General features: G+C 39.6%; 1 protein-coding gene across 3 annotated transcripts; it reads right to left on the bottom strand.

The window, feature by feature from the left end:
- Positions 1-6: 6 nt before the first annotated feature.
- On the bottom strand, positions 7-17,153 carry zgc:158260 (uncharacterized protein LOC571389 homolog). Of its 3 annotated transcripts, XR_006838573.1 has the most exons (9): positions 7,811-8,374; positions 3,679-4,054; positions 3,147-3,325; positions 2,871-3,033; positions 2,492-2,689; positions 2,190-2,333; positions 1,970-2,047; positions 708-873; positions 7-436 (listed from the first exon to the last, which is right to left on the bottom strand). XR_006838573.1 is itself a non-coding variant. In XM_046347753.1 (8 exons), the coding sequence occupies exons 1-8, from the start codon at positions 17,013-17,015 to the stop codon at positions 338-340; spliced, it is 1,242 nt and encodes a 413-aa protein (XP_046203709.1). In that variant the 5' UTR covers positions 17,016-17,153; the 3' UTR covers positions 7-337. The 3 variants fall into 3 exon arrangements, 2 of the variants coding, with proteins under 2 accessions (XP_046203709.1, XP_046203708.1); XM_046347753.1 differs by lacking the exons at positions 708-873; positions 7,811-8,374 and adding an exon at positions 17,011-17,153; XM_046347752.1 differs by lacking the exon at positions 708-873 and having other exon boundaries at positions 7,811-8,361.
- Between the last annotated feature and the right edge of the window lie 346 nt (positions 17,154-17,499).

Here is a 17,499-nt window from a genome sequence, read left to right as displayed (position 1 = left end):
GTGAATTGTCTTTTATTATGAATACAATTTGTCCATGGCATGTTACTATCAACATGGCAAAGATGACACCAAATATAGAGGATTGTCACCAAATATGATGACAGGAGGATAAACAACAGGCTAGCAGGATATTCTTGTTATTCATGAAAGATGTCATTAGTCAAGGGAACTGGGGATGATCTTTGATGTACATGCAGCCAGTCAGTGATTTGGAAACTCATGAAAAATTAGGAGAACCTTTGTAGCAGCGTAGCATCAAATGTTTTATGTCAGTTTGTGTTGACAAATTGAGTATACTACTGTGTAACTGCCCAACATATTGCCTATTGAAACCTGCCTAAAGTACCACTGTCCCCTTCCGTGTTGAAGCAGAGCCTGCTCCATCTGGCTTTGATCGGTTGTCTCCCTCCTCTTCTTCAAAGAGAGTACTCAGAAACTGAAAAGAAACCCAAGTTTAAAAGCCAACCAATTTCACAGTACCAGTCAAAGGTTTGGACACCTACACCTACTAGTTGTTCTTTATTTTTTACTATTTTCTATATTGAAAAGTCATTGTGAAGACATCAAAACTATAAAATAACACATGGAATCCTGTAGTAACCAAAACACTGTTGAACAAATCAAAATATATTTTAGATTCTTCAAAGTAGCCACCCTTTGGCTTGATGACAGCTTTGCACACTTGGCATTTTCTCAACCAGCTACACCTGTAATGCGTTTCCAACCGTCTTGAAGGAGTTCCCACATATTCTGAGAACTTGTTGGCTGCTTTTCCTTCACTCGGCGGTCATCGGGTCATCTGTTGCAGCACTCCATCACTCTCCTCCTTGGTCAAATAGCCCTTACACAGCCTGGAGTTGTTGGGTCATTGTCCTGTTGAAAAACAAATGATAGTCCCACTAAGCGCAAACCAGATGGGATGGCGTATCGCCGCAGAATGCTGTGGTAGCCATGCTGGTTAAGTGTGCCTTGAATTCTAAATCAGTGTCACCAGCAAAGCACCATCACACCTTCTCCATGCTTCACGGTGGGAACCACACATGCAGACAATACATTCACCTACTCTGTCTCACAAAGACATGGTAGTTGGTACCAAAAATCTCAAATTTGGACTCATCAGACCAAAGGACAGATTTCCACAGGTCTAATGTCCATTGCTCGTGTTTCTTGGCCCAAGCAAGTCTCTTCTTATTGGTGTCCTTTTAGTAGTGGTTTCTTTGCAGCAATTCAACCATGAAGGCCTGATTCATGCAGTCTCCTTTGAACAGTTGATGTTGAGATGTGTATGTTACTTGAACTCTGAAGCATTTATTTGAGCTGCAATCTAAAATGCAGTTAACTCTAATGAACGTATCCTCTCCAGGAGAGGTATCTCTGGGTCTTCCTTTCCTGTGGCGGTCCTCATGAGAGCCAGTTTCATTATAGTGCTTTAATGTATTTACCACTGAAACTATCAAAGTTCTTGAAATGTTCCGGATTGAATGACCTTCATGTCTTAAAGTAATGATGGACTGTCATTTCTCTTTGCTTATTTGAGCTGTTCTTGCCATAATATGGACTTGGGTCTTTTACCAAATAGGAGTATCTTCTGTATACCACCCCTACCTTGTCACAACACTGATTGGCTCAAATGCATTAAGGAAATAAATTCCACAAATTAACTTTTTAACAAGGAACACCTGTTAATTGAATGCATTCCAGGCGACTACCTCATGAAGCTGGTTGAGAGAATTCCAAGAGTGTAAAGCTGTCATCAAGGCAAAGGGTGACTACTTTGAATAATCTCAAATGTTGATGTCTTCACTATTATTCTACAATGTAGAAAATAATAAAAATAAAGAAAAACCCTGCAATGAATAGGTGTGTCCAAACCTTTGACTGGTACTGTATATATTAACTGAAATTGAAATTCAAACACCTGTGCTGTGAAGCATGACCTGTGTAAAAATGTGAAGCAATGTTGTCTTACCCTAGGCACCCTCAGCCCTTTGCTGATGATGAACTGCTTGAACGCTTGAGTCCCATGCATCTGTTTCAGTTCATCATCCTATTGAGAAGACAAATTATATCAGACAATTTTACCTGAACCGTCAATGGGGATTGATATTCTGATTAATAGTCAAAGACAGTTATCTCATTTTTACCCACAAAGAACAAGGGCAAGCGTAATAGTTATACCAAAGACCCACCATTTCACTTGGTTGTGCAGGAAACTCAAAGTCCTCAGGGATGACATTGGGGTCTCTTAATGGTTCATCAGCATCTCTTTTCTTCCATGTTTTAGTATCCAGGTACCATGCTCCATATTTGGGCCTTTTAGTTCCTGGTTTGCTCTGTTGAACATGTGCATTTTATATTTTTTCCATAGGCAGGATGTGGACATAGTTGTGGGTAATGCTGTTTAGAAAGTGAAGAACTGTACAAGCAATTGATACATTTTCATCCATCTGTGTTGTGAGGTCTGTGGGCCTCAAGCTGAGACACTCAATACCTTGTATGGTTCTGAGTCCTTTAAGGGGTCTTCCCAGGTGTGGGCTCTGCACAGATCCTCCACAGAGTTACGTAGGTCCTCTGGCACGTTCTTAGGCTCAACCACCTGGATAGGGAAGGTCAGGGACGGCTTCTTCTCATACCCACTGACAAACAGGCCCAGTAGGGTGGATTCAGTCAGGTTGTTCTTCTCTCCTCCCTGCGAGAGTCAACCATTCATTTACCAGGGAGGTTAAATGTTAAGATCATTCTAAATGATCTGTTCCTGCTTCTACAAGGTCATTTAGAATATGATGATGATTCATCATTCTGATCTTTACTTGACCTTTAATTGGGGTGTGTATTCCTCACCATGGCCGGTTTCTGTTAGCTGTGCTTACCAATGAGGCGACCCAGTCACAGAAAAGCTTAGTGACTTTCTTGATGTCCTCGTCTTGAGATGGGGAGCGCAGTCGTTTGACGTTTACTATCTGGTCTTCCTTGGCACTGCTCTGCTTTCTTTGCAGCCCTTTGTAAGGGTTCTTTGCACATAAATCGTCCGTCCTTCAGCCAAATAATAAAGGGTTAACAACAATAGTTATACCACTAGATGAACAGTTTATACCCTAGTAATGAAGAGTTTGCCCCAAAACAGACTTCTCCAGAAATCTACTTACATTATTGCACTGACAGGTGGTCCCTCTCGCACTTCCTCCTCTGACTCCGATTCCCGCATGATCGTTTCCCACGGCTCAGTGCAGTCGTCTGCCTGCTCCTCTTTTTCTGGTGAAGTCACTGCAGAAGCTCTGTTCACACACATATCTGGGTCCAGGACACATATCACCTGATCAAACAACTACGGGATGAAAGACAATCAGTAGGACATATTGTGTTACAAGTAAGCAAAACAAAGTCCTGTAAGAACAGCGTAAGAGTTGATTACTGTAATTCAGAATTGTATGTGCATGGGCCATCTGATGTATACTTTAGGGACTGGTTTACCACACACAGATTAAACCTTACCCCGGACTGAAGCCTTTACAATGGAGGATCTCCATTCAACATCCTTATCGAATTTTAGTCCAGGACTAGGCTTATTTGGTGTCTGGGAAACCAGCCCTTTATGCCTTATTGCAAAAAGGATTGAGAGGTAACTTTTATCTGCAATGTGATTACATCGCTGATTAGTCTTATCTACCTGCCACTCACCTCTGGGGGCATGCCATGCTCTAAATGTGGGTACAGAGCCAGAGGATGCTGTTTGAGTTTGTGCTCCACTGTAGCCACATGCTCCCGGTGTACCTGCTGCTGAGGGTTCTTCTTAGAGAAGCAAGCCTGCTCTTTCGAGAAGCGCTTCCATTGTGTTTTATCAGAGAGAGATGTAGGACTTGGCATCCCAAAAATGGAAGGGGACATGCCCCTCTGGGCCTGAGAGAGAGCTGCCGTCCCAGCACTAGGATACCCATCTCTGAAGTCATCAAGTCCCACATTTAGAAAACGCCAACGACGGCCATCCAAAGCACCTGAGAGATGATGTTTGTTCTTTGTATCTTTCAGGCATTTGGTCATCAACTTTTCCTTGTACCTGTGGGTCAAAGCTAAATTAAATCCTTCTACTTTCACATTGCCCTCATTAACATTTGGAAGCTCCAGTCCAGAGAGACTGGATGGAAGGTTATGTGTCAATGTTATGTATACTGAACAAAAATATAAACGCAACATGTAGAGTGTTCATCCCAGGTTTCATGAGCTGAAATAAAGGATCCCAGAAATGTTCCATATAAAAGCTTATTTCTCCCAGGTTTTATGCACAAATTTGTTTACATCCCTGTTAATGAGCATTTCTCCTTTGTCAAAAGAATCCATCCACCTGACAATTGTGGCATATATAGAAGCTGATTTAAACAGTATGCTCATTACACAGGTGCACCTTGTGCTGGGAACAAAACAAAGGTCACTCTAAAATATGCAGTACGTCCAACCGTCCTCACATCCGCAGGCCACGTGTACCATTGCCAGCACAGTACTTCCACATCCGGCTTCGTTCCTGTGCAGGCCAGTCAAGTTCTTCCAAACCGATTTCGACAAACCATTTCTGTATCGACCTCATTTGTGCATGGGGGCATTGTCATGCTAAAACAGGAAAGGGCCTTCCCCAAACTGTTGCCGCAAAGTTGGAAGCACAGAATCGTCTAGAATGTCATTCTATGCTGTAGTGTTAAGCTTAACTCCACCAAACTTTACTATGCTATGCATTGGGGCAGGTAGCGTTCTCCTGGCAACCGCCAAACCCAGATTCATCCATCGGACTGCCAGATGCAGAGTGATTCATCACTCCACAGAACGCGATTCCAATGATGGCAAGCTTTCCACCACTCCAGCCAACCCTTAGCATTGCGCATGATCTTAGGCTTGTGTGGGGCTGCTCTGCCATGGAAACCCATTTCATGAAGTTCCAGATGAACAATTATTGTGCTGACGTTGCCTCCAGAGGTAGTTCGGAACTCTACTGAGTGTTGCAACCAAGGACAGACGATTTTTACCCACTACGCACTTCAGCACTCGGCAGTCTCATTCTGTGAGCTTGTGTGGCCTACCACTTCGCAGCTGAGCCATTATTGCTCTGAGACATTTCTACTTCACAATAACAGCACTTACAGTTGACCTGGGCTGCTAAAGCAGGGCAGAAATTTGACCAACTGATTTGTTTGAAAGGTGGCATCCTATGACAATGCCTTATTGAAAGTCACTTAGCTCTTCAGTAAGACCTTTCTACTGCCTATGTTTGAATATGGAGATTTCATGGCTGTGTGCTTGATTTTATACACCTGTCAGCAACGAGTGTGGCTGAAATAGTCAAATCCACGAATTTCAAGGGGTATCCACATACTTAGTATATAGTGCCTTCGGAAAGTATTCAGAACCCTTGACTTTTTCTACATTTTGTTAGTTTAGAGCCTTATTTTAAAATGTATTAAATTGTTTATTTTCCTCATCAATCTACACACAATACCCCATAATGACAAAGCAAAAACAGTTTTTTAGACATTTTTGCTACTTTATTTTAATTTTTTTTAACTGAAATATCACATTTACATAAGTATTCAGACCCTTCACCCCATACTTTGTTGAAGAAACTTTGGCAACGATTACAGCCTCGAGTCTTTTTGGGTATGACGCTACAAGCTTGGCACACCTGTATTTGGGGAGTTTCTCCCATGCTTCTCTACAGATCCTCGCAAGCTCTGTCAGGTTGGATGGGGAGTGTCGTCGCACAGCAATTTTCAGGTCTATCCAGAGATGTTCGATCAAGTTCAAGTCCGGCCTCTCAAGGACATTCAGAGACTTGTCCCGAAGCCACTCCTGCATTGTGTGCTTGGGGTCGTTGTCCTGTTGGAAGGTGAACGCTCTGGAGCAGGTTTTCATCAAAGATCTTTCTGTACTTTGCTCAGTTCATCTTTGCCTCAATCCTGACTAGTTTCCCAGTCCCTGCCCCCGAATAACATCCCCACAGCATGATGCTTCCACCACCATGCTTCACAGTAGGGATGGTGCCAGGTTTCCTCCAGACGTGACACTTGGCATTCAGGCCAAAGAGTTCAATGTTGGTTTCATCAGACCAGAGAATCTTGTTTCTCATGGTCTGAGAGTCTTTAGGTGCCTTTTGGAAAACTCCAAGCGGGCTGTCATGTGCCTTTTACTGAGAAGTGGCATCCGTCTGGCCACTCTACCATAAAGGCCTGATTGGTTGAGTGCTGCAGAGATGGTTGTCATTCTGGAAGGTTCTCCCATCTCCACAGAGGAGCTCTGGAGCTCTGTCAGAGTGACCATTAGATTCTTGGTCAGGGCCCTTCTCCCCCAATTGCTTAGTTTGGCTGGGCAGCCAGCTGTTGGAAGTCTTGGTGGTTCCAAACTTTTTCCGTTTAAGAATGATGGAGGACACTGTGTTCTTGGGGACCTTCAATGCTGCAGAATTTTTTTGGTACCCTTCCCCAGATCTGTGCCTCGACAAGTTGTGTAAAGTACTTCAGTAAAAATACTTTAAAATACTACTTAAGTGTTCTTTGGGGGTACTGTATCTTTACGTTACTTTACTATTTATATTTTTGCCAACTTTTACTTAATAACATTCCTAAAGAAAGTAATGTACTTTTTACTCTATACATTTTCCCTGACACCCAAAAGTTCTCGTTACATTTTGACAAGAAAATTATCCAATTCACACACTTATCAAGGGAACATCCCTGGTCATCCCTACTGCCTCTGATCTGGTGTACTCATTAAACACAAATGCTTTGTTTGTAAATTAATGCCTGGGTGTTGTAGTGTTCCCTTGGCTATCTGTAAATAAATGTAAATGTAAATAATTGTGCCATCTGGTTTGCATAATGTAAGGAATTTGAAAGTATTAATACTTTTACTTTTGATACTTAATTATATTTAAAAACCAAATACTTTTACATTTTTACTCAAGTAGTATTTTACTGGATGACTTTCACTTTTGCTTGAGGTGTTTTCTATTAAGGTATCTTTACTTTTACTCAAGTATGACAAATGGGTACTTTTTCCACCACTGACCTCAACACAATCCTATCTTGGGAAACTCTACGGACAATTCCTTTTACCTCATGGCTTGGTTTTTGCTGACATGCACTGTCAACTGTGGGACCTTATAAAGACAGGTGTGTGCCTTTCCAAATCATGTCCAATCAATTGAGTTTACCACAGGTGGACTCCAATCAAGTTGTAGAAACATCTCAAGGATGATCAATGGAAACAGGATGCACCTGAGCTCAATTTCGAGGCTCATAGCAAAGGGTCTGAATAGTTATGCAAATAAGGTATTTCTGTTTTTTGCTTTGTCACTATGGGGTATTATGTGTAGATGTAATCCATTTTAGAATAAGGCTGTAATGTACCAACATGTGGAAAAGGTCAATGGGTCTGAATACTTTCCGAAGTCACTGTATATAATGTATCTGTGACCAACAGATGCATATATGTATTCCCATTCATGTGAAATCCATAGATTAGGGCATAATGAATTCAATCGATTGATTTCCTTATATGAACTGCAACTCAGTACAATCATGAAATTGTTGCATGTTGCGTTTTATATTTTTGTTCAGTGTACATATAATTATGTTGTCAACCACATACAGTTATGACTATATTGTTACAAAAGAGGCTACCCAATGTTGTCTTTAGTGTGATGTGACATCAAATCAAATCAAATGTATTTATATAGCCCTTCGTACATCAGCTGATATCTCAAAGTGCTGTACAGAAACCCAGCCTAAAACCCCAAACAGCAAGCAATGTAGGTGTTGAAGCACGTTACCAATGGTAGGCAGGAAGCGTCGTTCTAGTCTCCGGTGGTCCAATTTGAAACATTTTATCAGTCATTATGTGTCCTTGTTTTCTCATCAATTTCCACGTAATAAAAGGCAAACGAGTGTTGCACCCGGGGCACGTCAAAAAGCTATCGACCCTTTCGTAATTCCGGTATTACTTAAAGCGATCTGGCTAACTCCCTGCTCATAATACAAAGTTTTTCGAGGGTTACTATGGTAACAGTGTTTTGCGATAAATTGTAGTTCTTATGGGATGTCACAAAATATAAATGTAGTTTGCGTTCCAGAGGGCCTTTGCTGTAATTACGATTATGAATTTACTTGACAGTCACAAATCAACACGTAAAAAAAAGAATAAGAGCAAAATCATCTTAATGCAGTTTTCACTGAAGACAATATAGCCTTGCTATGATTTTGACCACTAGATGGTGGTATGTGATCAGAGGGAACTGATGAGTTCCTCTTCTTTTGGTTGATCCTAAAAATGGTTAACGTTACTGCTAGATTTTAAAAAGAAATACTTTGACAAATCTGAAAACTATAGCTGAAAGTACAGAGCAGAGCCCTTTGGGTGTCGGGTTGGTTGCTCTGATTTTTCTGGCCGTCATACATTAGTAAACTAGTTATTGTGTCATTTAAATCAATATTTCTCTAATTCACCATGTATTGGGATTATTGTATGATGCTGTTTACATCATTTGAATGTAGAATGCATGTGTATGTTGACCATGTGCCCCTCTACATGCGCTTCTGCTCAGGGCTCATGAATTAGATAATATGTCCATAGGCCATATGCCCTCATGTCTTGTTTAAACAAACAAGTGAAAAAAACAGAGTGAAAATGACAGAGTTGCTAGTGTTCCCCTGTTTATGCCTTGTCAAACTCAATTTATAGCAACAAATTAATTAAAACCTGCTACTTTTTATTACTACCACTACTAATAAGGATAAATCAGAAATAAATACCTCTTCAAGTTGTAGAAGTGGTTATTGTGACAACAGATGATCACGTCATAGTCATACATTATCCCACAGTAAGTTAAGTAAAACTGATTTCCAGCCTGTGGATGTGTAGACAGAGAAAAGAGTGCTGACAGAAATAATAGTAATGTACGGCTCCTTTGAGGTCTTCAGGTCTGTACAACACTTTGAGATATCAGCTAATGTACAAAGGGCTATATAAATCCATTTGATTTGATTTGATTCGGAGCTTGCATTCCTTCTTGCCCTATGTATTACTTGTGCCGTCACAGGACTGAGGTGAGTCAACGCTGTTGAACAACAGCACAGCCTCTTAAATGACTAATCATTATCCTCGTCATCATCATCATCCAATTCCATCAACATTGCACCATTTGTTAGGCCAGGGAAATTCCACTTCGCGGATTTGTGGACTGTAGAAGTCACAGCTTTGAGCTAGTGCCTCTGACAGCTTTCACCCACATGCCTCAACTTGACTAGGCACCATATTGTGACCTGCTTGGCTGGGTGACCAGCTGACTGCTGCTTTGACCTCTTCGGCACACTGTGAAACAGCCTGGGCCTGTTGGAGCTGGACACAGAAAGGCCATGACTAGGGTTGAAAATGTACCGATAATATACCAAATTTACTGGAATCTTCAGTAATTTAGGTAATTAACAGAATATCTATGGTAAGTTTGGTAGTTTATATATATTTTTTTATATCAGTATCCATATTGTCTGAGTTTCTAGTAGATAGACCATATGGTTCAACAGAGAATATCCTAATTAATGACAAAAGCATCTAATCAACAATGTATTATTTATTGATTATCTCTGCAACTCCAACTATTGAAGTTTTTCACAACTGTCACTAGTTTGATGCATAAACATTGACAACAAATACATATTGGTATAGTAAAATCAATGTGTAAAGAATATAAAGAATAATTTATGCTTAAACCCCTCATATTAAACACCAATGGTATTCACTAAGTTGATGGTTTATGTTTAGCATAATGTTTTACAAGTCATATTAAATTACATTTTAAAAAAAAATTATTTTTTTGAATTACATTGAGTGTACAAAACATGAGCAACTGCTCTTTCCATGACAGACTGACCAGGTGAAAGCTATGATCCCTTATTGATGTCACTTGTTAAATCCACTTCAATCAGTGTGGATGAAGGGGAGAAGACATGTTAAAGAAGGATTTTAATCCTTGAGAAAATTGAGACATGGATTGGGAATGTGTGCCATTGAGTGGGCAAAACAAAATATTTAAGTGCCTTTGAAGGGGGTATGGTAGTATTTGCAAGGCACACCGGTTTGTGCCAAGAACTGCAGTGCTGCTGTGTTTTTCACACTCAACAGTTTTTTGTGTGTATCAAGAATGGTCCACCTCCCAAAGTATATTGACCCAACTTGACACAACTGTGGGAAGCATTGGAGTCAACATGGGCCTGCATCCATGTGGAGTCCATGCCCGACGAATTGAGGCTGTTCTGAGGACAAAGGGGGGGAGCACCTGAATATTAGGAAGGTATTTTTAATGTTTTGTACACTCAGTGTATATTTTACATGATAAGGCCAAAGATAATTACAGACACCTATGATAATCTGAACTACCCAAAATGGCCACTAGATGTCTTGTGATAGATTACATACAATTCTTGAAAGATACCAACATTCTGGTAGTTTACTGGTAAACTTAGAATGTTTTGAGTAACATACCCTCCCTTTGCAACCCAAGACATTACATTGTTTTAGCCAGACCACCAGAACATTTTGGAACTTCTTTGGCAAATATATCCTCTTGTCTCCAGGACCATCTCACAGGGAATTGTTGTCCCTTTGACAGGTTAAGCCTACTTTCCTTGTCTAGTTTTGACATGTTTAGGTTACTGTACCATTTTCCATCATACTTGTTACTGTCTTCTGGTTTATGGTTCAGAACACTTGATAAGAAACAGATCATACCAAGACATTACTATGTAAAGTATCTGAAAGAATTTGGAAACATTTACTAAAAGGTTTGTAAACCGCCACTGTAAGGTTTGAATGATTTGAAGAGGTGCAAAAGAAGTTCTGCCTCTGTTCTAATATCAACCATTTCAGGTTGGGAAACAATTCCATCACTTGTGCCATGGATTTTAATTGACTGAAATATGACACCCTTGACAGTTGTGATCACTTGGCCAATGCTCTCAAATGGTTGTGTTTGCCCTGGTCCAACTCTCCCTGGAGCTGTACCCTTTGGCATATTCATAGGGGAGTAAATATTAGGATTCGAAAAGGATCTCTGGATTATTTGTCCGGCATACTCCCAGAACACAAACACTATTGATATGTACAAACTTTAAGACATTGTGACGCATCACATACTTGGACTTCAAATTCTGATTGTCAAGGCGGATGTTGTTAGTGTAATTTACCATTAGTATTCCTTGCGTGATGGAAACTTTCTAACTAATTTAGGTGGATGTGTGTGGAACTATTATTATTCTATTGCTAATCATATTTTGTAATCATAAATATATTCCATTGTATATTTTGTTCCACATGATGTTGTGTTGACAATAATGTGCACATTTCCAAAAATGTACAAACAGCTATGGAACCAAAGCAACAGGACACCATATTTTTCTCAGGGGGGTGTTTACCTGTCATTGACAGCACACATACAATTGGGGGAAACCAGCTTAATATACAGGAAATGTTTTTGTTTACAATAATCAGAGGCTGGTTTTGCTGCACTGTAGTTTTCAGTAGCCAGGGTGTTTCTGCCAAGTTTTAGCAACCTTTTACAGCCAAACATATGTTGAGGTTTTATCTGTAGAAAACAATCAACCATAGACGATGTTCTCACGGGGTGAGGAATCTGCATAGAAAGTAAAAATAGTGGGGAACTGTCAAGCTTTTCCTCAGATTGTGTTCCATAAAATAAATGGGTAAAGGTGTGAAATATGTGTCTTTCATGTATTGTTTTTCAAACCTCTGCAATTTGTGAATTTCTGTTTCTGTTCACTTTTAGAATTATGCACAGAAGTTTTTTTTTAAAGGTGGGAAACTGTCAAGCTTTTCCTAAAATTGTGTGCCATAAGATAAATTTGTAAAACGTTGACAATACCAGTCAAAAGTTTGGACACACCTACTCATTCCATGGTTTTCTTTATTTTACTATTTTCTACTTTGAGGTGACTACCTCATGAAGCTGGTTGATAGAATGCCAAGAGTGTGCAAAGCTGTCATCAAGACTAAGGATGGCTACTTTGAATAATCTAAAATCTCAAATATATTTTGATTTGTTTAACACTTTTTTTGGTTACTACATAATTCCATATGTGATGTTTTATAGTTTTGATTTCTTCACTATTATTCTACAATGTTGAAAATAGTCAAAATAAAGAAAAACCCTTGAATGAGTAGGTGTGTCCAAACTTTTGACTGGTAATGTATGTCTTGTTTAAATTGAAATCATCTGCAATTATTGGATTTCCACTTCTGCTTCCACTTCAAAAATTAGCATTGCATCCTCTTAGTCTTGTAGCAAAGTTTTCCTCTCAATATTGAGAACAGGAGGACCACATCTAGGTTACCACTGGAATTTGAATGACCAGTGCAAAACTAAGCTTAGAATGTTTGTATTATAAGAAATATTTTAGGATCTGCTATAACAGAGACATTGCTCTGTTTTCTGTCATGAGATGGCTTTGCCCTTCTTCCTTACACTAATCACTGCTCCATCCTGAAACAACTAGGTACAAAACTTCCCACTCAATGGTGGGAACTGGACCACACCCAGGTGGCCATTGGCATTTGAATGGCCAGTGCAAAGCTTAATAGTTAAATATATAACTTCAATACCATGAAGAATGTGTGATAGGCTCTTTTACCTTGACTAATGAATGAATTATACAATGCATCAAAGACATTGTCTTTAATTGTTTTAACATAATAGATTTAGTTACAACTTTTTTACAATAGATTTCTACTTATGGCACTCAACTATTTCTACTACTTAACACTTATTGTCCTTTCTTTTCACCCTGGCACTGCACGTTCTCTCTTAACAGCACGATATCTCCAAGGAGAGCTTGGAATGGAATAACACAAATATAAATTCAGTATAGTGTACCCTCCCATGGTACTTAATAGCTCTGGCTGCATCAATCACGTCTCCTGAAAAGGTCTAGCACTCCTCACAAGTCTCCACTCCCACAGCCATGCCTGTATATCAGTCTCTGTTCTACAAAGACTGTCTGGTGCCTGAAAGTGGCGTGACAAACAGGCAGTACCAGGGTGCACTGCGATTAGCCTCCATTAATTTTTCCCTTATGTTAAGCTCTGTTTGCTGAAAGTATTAATATTATTCCAATTGTGTTGATTTAAGGAGGGCATTTTGGAGGGAATTCATAAATTGTTTGGTGAATTGGATGTCCAACAAGGAATTCTCTCCTCTTGTCTAAGAGTTAGATGATGAGAAATATCTAAGAGTTAGATGACGAGACATGTTAAATGTTTTGTAAGTTGGGCTTGACTGGGCCTGAAGTGCACATAGATTTTTGCATGATTCAGAATGTGCTGCAAGCCAGAGAGGGATGCAATGTGACCATAATAATGTTAATGTTGTTGTTGTTTTCTTCTGCTTTACATTGACAGTTAATTTACTATTCAAATACATGGGGTTTTATTAAGTAGTTGCTCTTTAAAGGCTTTAGGTCAGTGAATGATCTAGTAAAGGATGTTATCGCCGACCATTTGGATCAGTTTACATCTACTGTAAAGAACTGTAATAGATGAGCGATTCTAGGAACATAATCTAGGAAGTTATTTAGAGATGGGTTGAATCCTCTCTGTAAAGTTACTTAAAATGAAAGTTCTACTATCTTAGGTCAGACAAGCAGCAACTAGACTTACATGTCCACCACTCACCACTGTGAGGGAATGGGCAACCAAGCATTGAATTCAGAGTGCTTGTTGACTGAACAATACACAAATCTGCTTGTCCTTTAAGTGTGCTTACATGTGAAAGGCAAATACACATTGGCTCTTTGACTGAATCCATTTAGCACTATTTCAGGGAATGCAACAAAAAAAAGGTCATTTAATTGCATTTGACAATTCATGTTTTGTCCGACAAAAATGCCTCACTGTTGTGCTACAGGTCCTGCCTACAAAGTGCAAACCAAGCGCTATGGTTACAGTTTCTTGCTTATAGGACAGGAACGTGTGAGAAAACAATGAATGATCTGTTGGGACATCAGATACTCAGATGGGTTAGAAGAAAAAGTATTTACCCTCTAAATAAAAGTCTCCCTGTTCTGGGATGCATGAATGGTTGCCTTATTCGCACACTGGACCCTTTTAGAGTGCACCAAGGATATGTCCCTTGCACCCAAAAGTTTTTGTTCACAATATGATCAAATATCAATGTGTAGGTCTTCAAAGTAAACCATCTTAGGTGCAACTACCAAACAAACCAGTCTTCGCTTTACTGACCAAACTAAAAAAGAGTATTACAAAGGTTGACCTGTTTTTTTTTCTCTCTTTTTGTCTTTTTCTTTTTGGCCAGAAACAATGTTGCTGCATTACTTGACTGTTAACCTTCCCCCCTGATGATTTGCTTCAGCATTTTTCACTTCTCTTGTTTGAACAGATGCCGCCACCCTCCAGCATGAACCGCCCCCCCCCCCGGGATTGTTATAGTACTTAGTACAATGAAGTAACGCGCAATTATATTAATGTTAGAGCACACCCAAGTAAGTTCCCTTTCCAGATAGCGACATCAAACGATTTGATGTATAACATTTCCTATGGTTTATAAACCATGGGCCTCTTTTGTTTTATTCCAGTGAATGGCATGCAAAAGGTTGTCTGAGGTAAACGTGTTGTTGCATGAACCCACTCAACAGCTCACTCTGTAGCCTCCATTACTGTCCAAACAGCATTTTTTGCAGGATATTAAATCAAATTTTATTTGTCACATGCTTCATAAACAACAGATGTAGACAAATAGTGAAATGCTTACTGACAGGCCCTTCCCAACAATGCAGAGAGAAAGAAATACAGAAATAATAGAAAATGAATCCATTGGCCAACTAAACTACAATTAAGAGATGGAGATAGTCAGTGGGAAACAGATGACATTTTAGATGCCGGTAAAGCATCCCCTTGGATTTGATTCAGCAGTCATGATCCTATGTCTACTTGTGAAACGTATATTAATTTGGTGCTGGATTAAACCTCAAGTTAAAGTAGAGGCTAACTGTTTTGTAAACAAGCTATTTCAGGGCAGATCTATAGCAGATATGCACAGCATTGGCAGTCTTCTGTTCCTTATAAATATTTGCCTAATTTTCAAAGCCAGAACACAACAGACATTTGCCTATGCATTTTATCTGACCACTAATTCACCCCACAGAAGTTATGTGTAAATACATGTCCTTGAGTCAAGCAGAAGGTGTTGTCTGTAAATAAGGATGGTTGCTCTCAATTTGCTCTAAATGCAGCTTTGAAGTATCCCATTACACCCAACTGTTCATGTCAAGTTGTGAATGCCACAGCATCCAAAAGGCAAAAATGTCCTTTGAAAATAGGTCCTGAAAAGGTCCTGAAACCCCCTTAATGGTAGCAATGAGCTTGAGCATGAAACAGGAAGACGTCTCATCCGGACATCTAGTTGAAACATGGCGTGATCTGTCTCTGAAGGTTAACTTGTGTGACTGTGAAACAAATTAAACTAAAAACTTTATAACTGTCCCCTGGCAATTGTCAGTTTACAAAAGACTGGTTCTCAGCTATGTCAAGGCCCCATGCAGCAAGCATTGCTTCTGTAGTCTAATCCTATATTTACCTGCCACTGATATCACAATTAGGCTATAAAATCTATTCATGAATTTTCCTATTCTAACAAACATCTTCTGTTTTGTGTGCAGAACTCTATAGCTTACTGTAAATAGCCTCTGGTCTAGAATGGCCTATACTGAAACGGTCCAGTGTGCACATTGATGGAACTCTGTATCTTCCTGGTGCCATACCCTTTATATACCCACACATATTTTACATCAGGGTTGGGCAACTTTGAGGGGGGTGGGGCAGTAATGGATCTGTGTACCCACATCCATACCCACACATGAGGTATTTTGGGGTTTCTAAGCCCCCCAAAAATATATTTTTTTGTCCTTGGAAATTGACCTGTGGCCGTGGGACACCAGTTGCCCATCCCTGTTTTAGATCCTCTGTGTTCTTATAAAAAACATTTTTGACATGCCTTATTTAATTTACTGCATTCATTTAAATAATAGACACTATACAATATAGACATACTGTATATGTATCTTGGGCAATTCATAAAGCTGCATGAGGACCTTATTACTGATGAATGTGTTTGTTTTTTATGACCATGTTTTTCTTTCTGCTTGCATTTTGCATTTATATTGATGTGTGTATTTTCTGTAATTTATGTAATTCAGAGCTCATCTGTAAAATAGACCCTTGGTCTCAGTATGACTCCCTAATAAAATAAAAGGTTAAATAAAAAATGTATAAAGTTTTGGCATTTTGTCATTGGTGTTTTTACTCAGCATTGCAATATTAGCCTATTATTGTGCAAATGGAGGAAATGTAACAACATTTAAAAAGAAGGGAAAAACAGAGAACTATTTGTTGAAATTATAATTTATTTCAAGTAGTATGTCTGTACTTATTTGTTATTTTCTCTATTTCCCTCGACTTTGGCTGGACTGGGTAGTAGGGGAGATTTCCAGTTAGCTCTGTGAGTACATCTGATGCAGTGCAAGCGAATCTGACAGTCCCCCTTTAAACGAGCCCCGCCCCAAAATCAGTCGATCAAATTCTGCATCACGCTCAACCTCGTCCGTCCAATCATAACCCACCAGGGGTGGTCTTAGGATGGTGGTCCGGGAAGCTGTTAGCCAATCAAGTTTACTGCTCAGTGAACAAAAGCTTCACGTCAACTATCGTTGGTTCTCTGAATAACACATTATTCATGGTCATGCAGGTTATTTAAGGGAGACCTGATGGTGACGACGACGACGATGACGATGATGATGATGATGATGAGGATGATGATGATGAGGATGAGGGAGGCGGCGGCGGCGGCGGGCGGCGAGATAGCGGTATTTCATGTTGAGAAGTAACGGTCAATGACTCCCAAACATGTATGAAGGCAGAATAATGTGTACATTCATTTAGTTAACTCACCACATCAGATGCACTGTGCTTTTTTAATGTTTTATAGTTATCCAATAGTATACGGTATCCTGCTAAGAATAAGTGGCAGTAGTATAAGCAGGGCTAGGCTACACGCCCCACTGTCTGTCTAGAAAATTACTAACTAACTAGTAGCAATCCTAGTGTGACATCACATGTGAACGAGCATGCGTTGCTAATTCATTCACAAGCTCTTTGTATATATATGCCATTTAGCAGACGCTCTTATCCAAAGCGACTTACAGTCATGTGTGCATACATTCTACGTATGGGTGGTCCCGGGGATCGAACCCACTTTGTCAAACGTTGTTAGGTTCACTTTACTACACTGCTATCTCTTCACAAACAACAACTCCAAAATTCTATACCAAAATTACACATATTTTTTGATTGAATTGAACTAGCTTATTAAAACCATTAACCCTAGTGAATAACAAACAACAAGAATAACATTTTCCTGAATCATTATAATAATATATT

Source organism: Oncorhynchus gorbuscha, linkage group LG04 (genome assembly GCF_021184085.1).
Source record: "Oncorhynchus gorbuscha isolate QuinsamMale2020 ecotype Even-year linkage group LG04, OgorEven_v1.0, whole genome shotgun sequence".
NCBI classification, from domain to species: Eukaryota; Metazoa; Chordata; class Actinopteri; order Salmoniformes; family Salmonidae; genus Oncorhynchus; species Oncorhynchus gorbuscha.
This window is presented reverse-complemented; position numbering and strand designations above follow the sequence as displayed.